The 13,683-nt window shown below is 46.1% G+C and overlaps 1 protein-coding gene across 1 annotated transcript in view; it reads right to left on the bottom strand.

Moving 5' to 3' along the window:
- trpm6 (transient receptor potential cation channel, subfamily M, member 6) overlaps positions 1-13,683 on the bottom strand; it is a 238,131-nt gene that overhangs the window by 191,433 nt on the left and 33,015 nt on the right. Inside the window, exon 9 of the mRNA XM_070867525.1 lies at positions 10,642-10,816. Coding sequence (XP_070723626.1) covers positions 10,642-10,816 — 175 coding nt within the window. The remainder of the gene's footprint in view (positions 1-10,641; positions 10,817-13,683) is intronic.

The following is a 13,683-nucleotide window of genomic DNA, read 5'->3' as shown; positions in this document are numbered from 1 at the left end:
CATCAGCCAGCCAGCCCAGACTGCTGCAGTCCATGCCGAGGAGGTGCTGTCTACAACCAGGCCTTCTAGGTCCACAGCTGGTCAAGGTCATCCTGCAAGGCCATCTGAAGTCTCCCCCATGGAAACTCAACAGCCTTGCACCAGCCATGCTGCAGGCACTGGGGAGCACTACATAGGAGCACTAGATCAGGAAAGGGCACCTGAATGACAGGCACTAAGGGATTTCACAAGGGTGATTAGTTGGTATCGTATGTGTGAATTGATTGTTGATAAAGTTAATAATTTTGTTTGGAATATTTGTTTTATGGTGGCTCTCCTTTTAGCATTGCACCCAGGAGGACGCTGTGATATTCTGTGACATAGAAATGGTATGATGGAGATGTGGTTAATAGAGATGTGGTGAGCAATGGGAATCTGAGGTTTCATTCACTGGAGTCTGATGAAGCGTTCACCGATAGCCCGAAAGAGGATGTCTGCCTGCCTCCTCCCTTCCTCCTCATCCTCCTTGTCCTCCTCCTCTCCCTCATCCTCTTCCTGAGGTGGTCCCATAATCCCTCAGGATGGCCAAGTTGAGAAGCTTATAGCAGACCATCATGAAATGAGACACCCGCTCTGCTGAGTACTGGAGGGCTCCTCCCAAGCGGTCAAGGCAGCGGAACCGTTGCTTCAGTAGCCCGATGGTCTACTCAATGATGTTCCTGGTGGCAGTATGGCTTTCATTTTATGAGTGCTGGGCACAAGTGTTGTGGTTGCCGAGGGGAGTCATCAGCCAGTTGCAGAGCGGATAGTCCTGGGCTCCGGTTTTCATGAGCTGCAAGGCCTGCCCATTTGTCGCCCAAAGGACCGCCGATGGACGGCGAGAGACCGGGCGGTACTTTGCCTGAAAGATTCCTCTAAAAGAGGCGGCAGTATCGCCCAGTGGCAAAATAACGGCTTGCACCATTAATCTGGGCAGCAGCAGATGGGAGCTCTGAATTTCGACGGCAAAGGAGCCTGCTGCCCAAGTGCTGCCAAGGATGGAGTCGGGCCCAGGGAGGGCGGAAGACCTGAAAAGTAAAAACATCACAAAGGTAAAAGAAAATCACCGGAACACCTTCAGGGGACCCCATCCACATAAGTCGCTATAAAAAAAATGTTTTTAAGATGTTCACTGTTATGTATGCAACACCTTGTAACCAGCATTCTACCGTCACCAGAGGGCTCATCGGTTGGAGTCCCAAGGCATCCCAGCATCCCTTGGGAGCACTGCATATAAGCAGGCCTCCCATGCTGTGCCAGGACTCTGGAGTCAGAATAAAGAGACAAAGATCACACTTACTCAAGTCTGCACTACTCAGTCACATTGTTTTATTTGAGACATAACAACTGCCAACAAGTAACAGATAACGAACCATCACACAAAAATGCAGAGAACTGTTGGTATCCTGGAGAAATGCTCAGAAGGTGACAATTGGGAAGCCTTCATGGAGCGACTCGACCAATACTTCATGGCTAACGAGCTGGAAGGGAATAAGAATGTTGCCAAACGAAGGGCGATCCTCCTCACCGTCACCATCTATGGCTTCATGAAGAATCTTCTTGCTCCGGTGAAACCAACTACCAAATCGTATGAAGAACTGTGTACGCTGGTCCGGGAGCACCTAAATCAAAAGGAGAGCGTTCTGATGGTAAGGTATCGATTTTATACATGTCAACAGTCTGAAGGCCAGAAAGTGGCGAGCTACGTCGCCGAACTAAGGCGCCTTGCAGGACATTGCGAATTCGGTGGATTCCTGGAGTAAATGCTAATAGACTTTTTTGTGCTTGGCATTGGCCATGAGGTTATCCTTCGCAAACTATTGACTGTTGAAACACCAAACCTGAGCAAAGCCATAACGATAGCCCAGGCATTTATGTCCACCAGCGATAACACTAAACAAATTTCACAGCATAAAGATGCATTGGCAAGTACCATACACAAAGTAATGTCATTTTCAGGCAGGAAGGCATATGGCAGAATGTACACACCTGCAGCTGCACGACCTCAGATGACTCAGAGTCCGCCATCAAGTGTGAATGCGAGGCAATTAGCACCTTGTTGGCGCTGCGGAGGTGATCATCGAGCCCATCAATGCCACTTCAAACACTATGCATGCAAAGGCTGTGGAACAATGGGATGCCTCCGGTGAATGTGCAGACGAGCTGCAAACCCTGCAAACCACCACATTGCAGAGGAAGACCGATCCATGGCAGATCAAGCTGAACGAGAGACTCAAACCGAGGAGGCAGAAGTGTACAGCGTTTACACCTTCACCACGAAATGTCTACCGATCACGTTAAAAGTTGAAGTGAACGGAATTCCAGTGTCCATGGAATTGGACACGGGTGCAAGTCAGTCTATCATGAGCAAAAAGGTCTTCGAGAGGTTGTGGTGCAACAAGCCACAAAGGCCCATGCTGAGCCCTATTCATACCAAGCTGAGAACTTACACTAAAGAGCTGATCCCTATAATTGGCAATGCAGCAGTAAAAGTCTCCTATGATGGAGCGGTGCACGAACTACCACAATGGATTGTACCAGGAGATGGCCCCACACTGTTCGGCAGAAGCTGGCTGGGAAAAATCCGCTGGAACTGGGACGACATCTGAGCGCTTTCGTCTATCGATGACGCTTCATGTGCCCAGGTTTTGAGCAAATTCCCGTCGTTCTTTGAGCCAGGCATCGGAAATTTCTCTGGGCAAAGGTGCAGATCCACTTGGTTCCTGGTACACGACCCATCCACCACAAGGCACATGCGGTGACATACATGATGCGAGAGAAAGTGGAGATCGAGCCGGACAGGGCATCAACGAGAGGGCATCATCGCACCGGTTGAGTTCAACAAGTGGGCCAGTCCGATTGTTCTGGTTCTCAAGGGCAATGGCATGGTCAGGATTTGTGGAGACTATAAAGTAACGATTAACCAATTTTCGCTGCAGGACATTGTTGGGGAAGTTCAGAACCAGGGGTCACAGTCTAAGGACAAGGGGTAAGCCATTTAGGACCGAGATAAGGAGAAACTTCTTCACTCAGAGAGTTGTGGGCATGTGGAATTCTCTACCACAGAAAGTTGTTGGGGCCAGTTTGTTGGATATATTCAAAAGGGAGTTAGATATGGCCCTCACAGCTAAAGGGATCAAGGGGTATGGAGAGAAAGCAGGAATGGGGTACTGAAATGCATGATCAGCCATGATCATATTGAATGGCGGTGCAGGCTCGAAGGGCCAAATGGCCTACTCCTGCACCTATTTTCTATGTTTCTATGTTTCAAGGACCAGTACCCGCTACCCAAGGCAGATGACCTATTTGCGACGCTGGCAGGAGGGAAGATGTTCATCAAGTTGGACCTGACCTCAGCCTATATGACGCAGGAGCTGGCGGAATCTTCGAAAGGCCTCACCTGCATCAACACGCACAAAGGTCTGTTCATCTACAATAGATGCCCGTTTGGGATTCGATCAGCCACGGCTATTTTTCAAAGGAACATAGAGAGTCTGTTAAAGTCGGTTCCGCACACCATGGTTTTCCAGGACGGCATATTGATCACAGGTTGGGACACCATCGAAAACATTTTCAGAACCTGGAAGAGGTTGTAAGTCAGCTAGATCGTGTGGGACTCAGGTTGAAATGCTCGAAGTGTGTTTTCCTGGCGCCAGAGGTCGAGTTCTTAGGGAGAAGAATCGCGCCAGACGGCATCAGACCCACCAACGCCAAGACAGAGGCCATCAAGAACGCGCCGAGACCACAGAATATGACGGAGCTGCGGTCATTCTTGGGACTCCTCAATTATTTTCGTAATTTCCTACCCAGGTTAAGCACCTTGCTAGAACCTCTACACGTGTTGCTACGCAAGGGAGGTGACTAGGTATGGGGGAAATCACAAGAGACAGCTTTTGAGAAAGCCAGAAATCTGTTATGCACCAACAAACTGCTTGTTCTGTATGACTCATGTTTACTGCTAGCTTGCGATGCATCTTCGTACGGGGTCGGGTTTGTATTACAACAAGCAAACAAATCGGGAACATTGCAACCAGTCGCTTATGTATCCAGGAGTTTGTCCAAGGCCGAAAGGGCTGACAGCATGATTGAAAAAGAAGCTCTGGCATGTGTTTACTGGGTGAAAAAAATGTACCAGTATCTGTTTGGGCTTAAGTTAGAGTTAGAAACTGCTCATAAGCCGCTCATATCGCTATTCTCAGAGAGCAAAGGTATTAATACCAATGCCTCTGCTCGCATCCAAAGATGGGCGCTTACGCTGTCTGCATATAACTATGTAATTCGCCGCAGGCCAGGCACAGAGAACTGCGCTGATGCTCTCAGTCGGCTACCATTGCCCACCACTGGGGTGGAAATGGCACAGCTTGCAGACTTGCTCTTGGTGATAAATGCATTTGAAAACAAAAAGTCACCCGTTACGGCCCGCCAGATCAGGACCTAGACCAGCCAGGATCCTTAACTATCCCTTGTAAAAAAAAACTGTGTCCTCCATGAGAACTGGTCCAGCATCCCAGCGGAGATGCATGAAGAGATCAAGCCGTTCCAGCGGCACAAAGACGAAATGTCCATACAGGCAGACTGTCTTTTGTGGGGTAATCGCATGGTTTTGCCTAAGAAAGGCAGGGAAACCTTCATATGCGACCTACACAGTACCCACCCATGCATAGTAATGATGAAAGCTATAGCCAGATCCCATGTGTGGTGGCCCGGCATCGACTCAGATTTGGAATCTTGCGTGCGCCAATGCAACACTTGCTCTCAACTGAGCAATGCACCCAGGGAGGCACCGCTAAGTTTGTGGTCATAGCCCTCCAAACCGTGGTCTAGGATCCACGTTGACTTTGCTGGCCCGTTTCTAGGCAAAATGTTTTTGGTTGCTGTGGATGCTTATGCAAAATGGATTGAGTGTGTAATAATATCTGTAAGCACATCCACTGCCACCATCGAAAGCCTACGAGCCATGTTTGCCACACACGGCTTGCCTACTGTTCTTGTCAGCGACAATGGGCCGTGCTTCACCATCGCTGAATTCAAGGAATTTATGACCAGCAATGGGATCAAGCACGTCACATCTGCCTCGTTCAAGCCCGCATCTAACGGCCAGGTAGAACGGGCAGTCCAAACCATCAAGCAAAGCTTGAAACGCGTGTCGGAAGGCTCCCTGCAGACCGGCCTGTCCCGAGTCCTGCTCAGCTACTGCACCAGTCCCCACTCGCTCACCGGGGATCCCCCTGCCGAACTGCTCATGAAAAGGGCGCTCAAAACAAGGCTCTTGCTAGTCAACCCTGATTTCCATGATCATGTCGAAGGCAGGCAGTAACGACACAGCATGTACCATGATCGCGCAAATTTGTCACGCGATTAGGAAGTCAATGACCCTGCATTTGTACTCAACTATGGACATGGTCCAAAATGGCTTGCTGGCACTACCGTAGCCAAAGAAGGGAGTAGAGTCAAAACTAAAAATCATGGTTTAAAAACTAGTATTAAAACACTCTACCTAAACGCACGCAGCATTCGAAATAAAATAAATGAGTTGATGGCACAAATCATTACAAATGGGTATAATTTGGTGGCCATTACAGAAACGTGGTTGCAGGGTGGCCAAGACTGGGAATTAAACATACAGGGGTATCTTAAATTCGGAAAGATAGACAAGAAGGGAAAGGAGGTGGGGTAGCTCTGTTAATAAAGGATGATATCAGGGCAGTTGTGAGAGACGATATTGGCTTTAATGAACAAAATGTTGAATCATTGTGGGTGGAGATTAGAGATAGTAAGGGGAAAAAGTCACTGGTGGGCGTAGTTATAGGCCCCCAAACATAAAAACAGATAGTAAAAGCTTTTACCGATATATAAAACGGAAACGAGTGACTAAAGTAAATGTTGGTCTCTTAGAAGATGAGAAGGGGGATTTAATAATGGGAAATGTGGAAATGGCTGAGACCTTAAACAATTATTTTGCTTCGGTCTTCACAGTGGAAGACACAAAAACCATGCCAAAAATTGCTGGTCACGGGAATGTGGGAAGGGAGGACCTTGAGATAATCACTATCACTAGGGGGTACTGCTGGACAGGCTAATAGGACTCAAGGTAGACAAGTCCCCTGGCCCTGATGAAATGCATCCCAGGGTATTAAAAGAGATGGCGGAAGTTATAGCAGATGCATTCGTTATAATCTACCAAAATTCTCTGGACTCTTGGGAGGTACCAGAGGATTGGAAAGCAGCTAATGTAACGCCTCTGTTTAAAAAAAGGGGGCAGACAAAAGGCAGGTAACTATAGGCCGGTTAGTTTAACATCTGTAGTGGGGAAAGTGCTTGAAGCTATCATTAAGGAAGAAATAGCTGAACATCTACATAGGAATAGTGCAATCAAGCAGACGCAACATGGATTCATGAAGGGGAAATCATGTTTAACTAATTTACTGGAATTCTTTGAGGATATAACGAGCATGGTGGATAGAGGTGTACCGATGGATGTGGTGTATTTAGATTTCCAAAAGGCATTCGATAAGGTGCCACACAAAATGTTACTGCAGAAGATAAAGGTACACGGAGTCAGAGGAAATGTATTAGCATGGATAGAGAATTGGCTAGCTAACAGAAAGCAGACAGTCAGGATAAATGGGTCCTTTTCGGGTTGGAAATCGGTGGTTAGTGGTGTGCCACAGGGATCGGTGCTGGGACCACAACTGTTTACAATATACTTAGGTGACCTGGAAGAGGGGCAGAGTGTAATGTAACAAAATTTGCAGATGACGCAAAGATTAGTGGGAAAGCAGGTTGTGTAGAGGACACAGAGAGGCTGCAAAGAGATTTAGATAGGTTAAGCGAATGGGCTAAGGTTTGGCAGATGGAGTACAATGTCGAAAAATGTGAGGTCATCCACCTTGGAAAAAAAAACAGTAAACGGGAATATTATTTGAATGGGGAGAAATTACAACATGCTACGGTGCAGAGGGACCTGGGGGTCCTTGTGCGTGAATCCCAAAAAGTTAGTTTGCAGGTGCAGCAGGTAATCAGGAAGGCGAATGGAATGTTGGCCTTCATTGCGAGAGGGATGGAGTACAAAAGCAGGGAGGTCCTGCTGCAACTGTACAGGGTATTGGTGAGGCCGCACCTGGAGTACTGCGTGCAGTTTTGGTCACCTTTCTTAAGGAAGGATATACTAGCTTTGGAGGGGGTACAGAGACGATTCACTAGGCTGATTCCGGAGGTGAGGGGGTTCCCTTATGATGATAGATTGAGTAGACTGGGTCTTTACTCGTTGGAGTTCAGACGGATGAGGGGTGATCTTATCGAAATATTTAAAATAATGAAAGGGATAGACAAGATAGAGGCAGAGAGGTTGTTTCCACTGGTCGGGGAGACTAGAACTAGGGCGCACAGCCTCAAAATATGGGGGAGCCAATTTAAAACCGAGTTGAGAAGGAATTTCTTCTCCCAGAAGGTTATGACTCTGTGGAATTCTCTGCCCAAGGAAGCAGTTGAGGCTAGCTCATTGAATGTATTCAAATCACAGATAGTTAGATTTTTAAACAATAAGGGAATTAAGGGCTACGGGGAGCGGGCGGGTAAGTGGAGCTGAGTCCACGGCCAGATCAGCCATGATCTTGTTGAATGGCGGAGCAGACTCGAGGGGCTAGATGGCCTACTCCTGTTCCTAATTCTTATGTTCTTATGTTCTTATGAGTGTTTGACGTCAAACTTGCAAATGGACTAACTTGCAGAAAGCATTTGGACCAAACTAAACTGTGATTCACAGACAGCCACGAGCAACCTGAAGAGGACACCACCAACTCGACCCTCCGATACACACATAAGTGGCAACCGACATCACGAATAACCACGAAGCTGAACTCATCATCCCCAGCAGCCCAGCAAGACCAGCTGCGCAGCAGCCCAGCGAAGGCCCAACTAACTCACCTGCACCTGTGTTTGTACCGAGACGATCGACTACGGAGCGGAAAGCCCCAGATCGTCTTACCCTGTAAATACATGTACTATTGACTTTGGCGGGGGGGGGGGGGGGGGGAGGGGGGAGTGATGTTATGTATGCAACACCTTGTAACCACCATCCTACTGCCACCAGAGAGCGCATCTGTTGGAGTCCCAAGGCATCCCAGCATCCCTTGGGAGCACTGTATTTTAGCAGGCCTCCCATGCTGTGCCAGGACTCTGGAGTCAGAATAAAGAGACTAAGGTCACACTTATTCAAGTCTACAGTACTCAGTCACATTGCTTTATTTGAGACATAACATTCACTAACCTTCTTTTGCAGGTCTTCATACCTACCGCCGGGGTAAGAACAGCTTCCTCGCAGCGGTCCTTCCCCCTGCTGGCGCCGACCTCCACCCGAACCAATCTGGCATCTCGGTGGGTGGGAGGCCACTTACGCAACTTGGCCGCCAGAGGACGTCAGCGGGCGGTTCCCGGCGGTGCTCCCCTCCAACCTGCTCCAGCCCAAGTGGAAACTGAGAGGGAGAGGAAAACGGCAGGAAAACTCGTCGGCAGTCGGCGGTAAGGCCACCAATATCAGGGCCTTTGTCTCCGAGCAGCCATCTTCAGGTTTGATGTGGTGGCTGAAAGATTGCTGGCACACCGGACTTACATAGGATGAAGGCGTCATGACTACTAGCAGGATAGCAGGCATTGGCATTGGGAAATCGCTGGGGATGGTCACACACCGCCTACACATTAAGTAAATGGTTATGGAATATCTCAGCAAGATTATGCGGCAACCAAAAGCCACATGGGTGCAGTCGATAGCGCTCTGCACCATGGGGAAGCCTGTTATCCACCACTGGCATATCGTGGCTGCAGTGTGTACCATCTACAAGATGCACTGCAGCAACTCACCAAGGTATCTTCGACAGCACCTCCCAAACCCACGACCTCTGCCACCTAGAAGGACACCTAGCAGGAATTACCACCTCCGAGTTACACTTTACCCTGACTTGGAAATATATCGCCGTTCCTTCATCGTCTCTGGGTCATAATCCTGGAACTCACTCCCCAACAGCACTGTGGACTACAGCGGTTCAAGAAGGCTGCTCATCACCACCTTCTCAAGGGCAATTAGGGATGGGCAATAACTGCTGGCCTTGCCAATGAGGCCTACATCCCAGGAACAAATATAAAAAACATTATCAATAGGGGCTATAGAATTTTCAATGTTAATTGTATCCACTTTTGCTGTCCTGTCAAGGTTTTAATGGGATTTTCCCAATAATATGACAGCCTGTAATACTGCTCTGCTCATCAGGTGGCTGCACAGAGACAACTTGCTCTGCTATCTCTTCTTTGACACCCCTTTGATTTTTTTTAATTAGTTCAGATAAGTTAATATTTAGTAACTTTTTAAGTTTAAATATTGTTTTGGAAAGATGTTGTTTGATTCTTTTTGGTTACCAAACCGTCCTCTGCCTCCAGCCAGACCAATATTTGTTATTTATTTTCAAAACTAAAACCACACATTAATTACTTATAACTCAAATAGGAGCCCCAATATTTGTACTTGGATGCTCTTGGAGTCTATTTGTGCATCGTGCCCTACTTTAATTATTTATATTCACATCGGAGTCCCTAAATCCTCCAATTTGGTCCTCAGTGCCTCCATGTGATTGTGATGCTCTTTACAGAGAAGGACTTCAGAGATCTGACTCCACAGGCCCGAGAGTCAGGGGCTGACCTGTGCGATGGCTCCACTCCCCACAGTCAGATCAAATCTTCACCTCTGATTCCTGTGGCACCATGAGGGTAATGAATGAAGGAGTGCCAGACATATAAAGAGACTATAAGTACGGGTCGAGGGAGCAGGAAGCTTATCTTGATTGATCTGGTGTGGTCATTAAACTCTGCAATGCAAAGGAGTCCTGGGGTTCGAGGAGATAAGAATCACTGTCACAGCCACCCCTTTCTCAAAGTGAGTATCATATCCTTGACATCCGACCCCAACCAGCCTGGCCCTCCTGTTTCATATCTCTATTATGTAGACATAAAAACCTCACTCCCTGAACCTACCACTTGTTTCTTCAGTCTTGCTGTCATCCTAATTGTCTAGGTTACCTGTTCCTCCAATGCTCTAAGCGCCTTTTCAAAAAGATTTTATATCCTGCTGCTGTACCAGGTCCCTGCCTTTCCTCCTGGTATCTTCCGGCCTCCATCCCCTGCCGCCTGCCTCCTCACCCCCACCCCACACACACATGCACACAATTTAAGCACTGCGGCCTTAAAATTAACAAAAGTCTTACCCCAGATATCTAACTCCAACTGCTACATCTTGCATGCCACTTTTCTGTGTATTCTCAGCTTTAAAATTAGTATTGTATAAAAATTAAATATATATATGTAAAAAAATATCTCTATATAGAAAATAAAGGCCACTGATTTATAGTTTTCACGGTTTTATTGCAAGACATGTGGCATTCAATAATCAAAGCAACAGCAAAAATTTCAGAATGCCATTTTAATAAAAATCGGTTTGACCTATTCAGTCACTGCAAAACAGTAGCCCTGAAATTAATCCCGACATGGCATGAACAACACTGTTGTTATATAATATAAACCCCAAGTATCCTGATACTCACTGTATATAAATATATAAAAGAACAAGGAACATACCCACCATCTGCAGTATGTTTATGAGCAAAAGCCAGGAGATCAGCCGCCCTGCCTGTTCCCTCACACACAACGACAGGCACAGGGGAGGCATCCCTTACATATTCCCACACCGTCAGGATGACATTGGGACCACCTTCGATCACCAGCCCCACCACAGGGACACCTTGGCCCATCCCTATGTTGGAAAAAAGGAAGATCCCTATTGCATCAAAACATCTTATGAGCCTGTTAACCTTCAAAGAAAATATTTACCAAATATCGTCAGCCTGTACTTGGGACTCTGCCAGACCATCTGATCAGAAATGATCCAGAGATAGCCCATAGTGTCACATTTCATGGGCACCCTTACAGTGGGGTGATCAGTGAACTCTACATTGGTAAAGAAAGGCAGGAGGCTAGTCACACCCCATCTCACCTCATTTATGGTGCTACCATGTTTTATTGCACACCCCTGCGGCGATGAGCACTCTGAACGTTATATAAGAACATAAGAAATAGGAGCAGGAGAAGACCATACCACCCCTCGAGCCTGCTCCGCCATTTAATATGCTCATGGCTGATTTGATCATGGACTCAGGTCCACTTCCCTGCCCGCTCCCCATAACCCCTTATTCCCTTATTGTTTAAGAATCTGTCTATTTCTGTCTTAAATTTATTCAATGTCCCAGCTTCCACAGCTCTCTGAGGCATCGAATTCCACAGATTTACAACCCTCAGAGAAGGAATTTCTCTTCATCTCAGTTTTAAATGGGCGGCCCCTTATTTTAAGATCATGCCCTCTAGTTCTAGTCTCCCCTATCAGTGGAAACATCCTCTCTGCATCCACCTTGTCAAGCCCCCTCATAATCTTATACATTTCGATAAGATCACCTCTCATTCTTCTGAATTCCAATGAGTAGAGGCCCAACCTACTCAACCTTTCCTCATAATTCAACCCCATCATCTCTGGAATCAAACTTGTGAACCTTCTCTGAACTGCCTCCAGAGCAAATATATCCTTTCGTAAATATAGAAACCAAAACTGCACGCAGTATTCCAGGTGTGGCCTCACCAATACCCTGTACAACTGTAGGAGAGTTCCCTGCTTTTATACTCCATCCCCTTTGCAATAAAGGCCAAGATTCCATTGGTCTTCCTGATCACTTGCTGTACCTGCATACTAATCTTTTGTGTTTCATGCACAAGTACCCCTAGGTCCCGCTGTACTGTAGCACTTTGCAATCTTTCTCCATTTAAATAATAACTTGCTCTTTGATTTTTTTTCTGCCAAAGTGCATGACCTCACACTTTCCAACATTATACTCCATCTGCAAAATCTTTGCCCACTCACTTAGCCTGTCTATGTCCTTTTGCAGATTTTGTGTGTCCTCCTCACACATTGCTTTTCCTCCCATCTTTGTATCATCGGCAAACTTGGCTACGTTACACCCAGACCCTTCTTCCAAGTCGTTAATATAGATTGTAAATAGTTGGGGTCCCAGCACTGATCCCTGCGGCACCCCACTAGTTACTGATTGCCAACCCGAGAATGAACCATTTATCCCTACTCTTTGTTTTCTGTTCATTAGGCAATCCTCTATCCATGCTAATATATTATCCCCAACCCCGTGAACTTTTATCTTGTTCAGTAACCTTTTATGTGGCACCTTGTCAAATGCCTTCTGGAAGTCCAAATACACCACATCCACTGGTTCCCCTTTATCCACTCTGTTCGCTACATCCTCAAAGAATTCTAGCAAATTTGTCAAACATGACTTCCCCTTCATAAATCCATGCTGACTCTGCCTGACCGAATTTTGCTTTTCCAAATGTCCTACTACTGCTTCTGTAATAATGGACTCCAACATCTTCCCAACCACAGAGATTAGGCTAACTAGCCTATAGTTTCCTGCTTTTTGTCTGCCTCCTTTTTTAAATAGGGGCATTACATTTGCAGTTTTCCAATCTGCTAGGACCTCTCCAGAATCCAAGGAATTTTGATAAATTACAACCAATGCCTTCATTATTCCTGCCGCTACTTCTCTTAAGACCCGAGGATGCAAGCCATTAGGTCCAGGGGATTTATCCGCCTTTAGTCCCATTATCTTACTGAGTACCACCTCCTTAGTGATTGTGATTGTGTTAAGTTCCTCTCCCCCATAGCCCCTTGACTATCCACTGTTGGAATATTATTAGTGTCTTCTACTGTAAAGACTGATACAAAATATTTGTTCAGAGATTCTGCCATCTCCATGGCAGAAACTCTAAATGTTGGCCTCTAAAGGACCAACATTTACTCTAGCCACTCTTTTCCTTTTTATATACCTATAGAAACTCTTACTATCTGTTTTTATATTTTGTGCTAGTTTACTTTCATCGTCTATCTTCCCTTTCTTAATAATTTTTTTAGTCATTCTTTGTTGGCATTTAAAAGCTTCCCAATCTTCTGTCCTCCCACTAGTTTTGGCCACATTGTATGCCCTTGTTTTTAATTGGATACAGTCCTTTATTTCTTTAGTTAGCCATGGTTGGCTATCTTTTCTCTTACGCCCTTTCCTCCTCACTAGAATATATTTTTCTTGAGAGTTGTGAAATATCTCCTTAAATGTACACCACTGTTCATCAACCTTCCTACACTTTAATCTATTTTCCCAGCCCACTTTAGCCACTCAGCCCTCATGCCTTCATAGTCTCCTTTATTTAAGCTTAGTACGCTGGTTAGAGATCCAACTTTCTCACCCTCCATCTGAATTTGAAATTCAATAATGCTATGATCACTCATTCCAAGGGGATCCTTTACAAGGAGATTGTTTATTAATCCTGTTTCATTACACAGGATCAGATCTAAGATAGTCTGCCCCCTGGTTGGTTCCGTTACATACTGCTCAAGGAACCCATCCCTTATGCACTCTATGAAATCTTCCTCAAGGCTACCCTGACCAATTTGATTTGTCCAATCAATATGGAGGTTAAAATCACCCATGATTATTGCTTTTTAACAACCCTGAGAAACTCTTGAAATAAATTGGGAATTTTTATCAACTTTTAACTTTTAAAATAACT

This window comes from Pristiophorus japonicus, chromosome 1 (assembly GCF_044704955.1).
Source record: "Pristiophorus japonicus isolate sPriJap1 chromosome 1, sPriJap1.hap1, whole genome shotgun sequence".
In the NCBI taxonomy this organism is placed as follows: domain Eukaryota; kingdom Metazoa; phylum Chordata; class Chondrichthyes; family Pristiophoridae; genus Pristiophorus; species Pristiophorus japonicus.
This window is presented reverse-complemented; position numbering and strand designations above follow the sequence as displayed.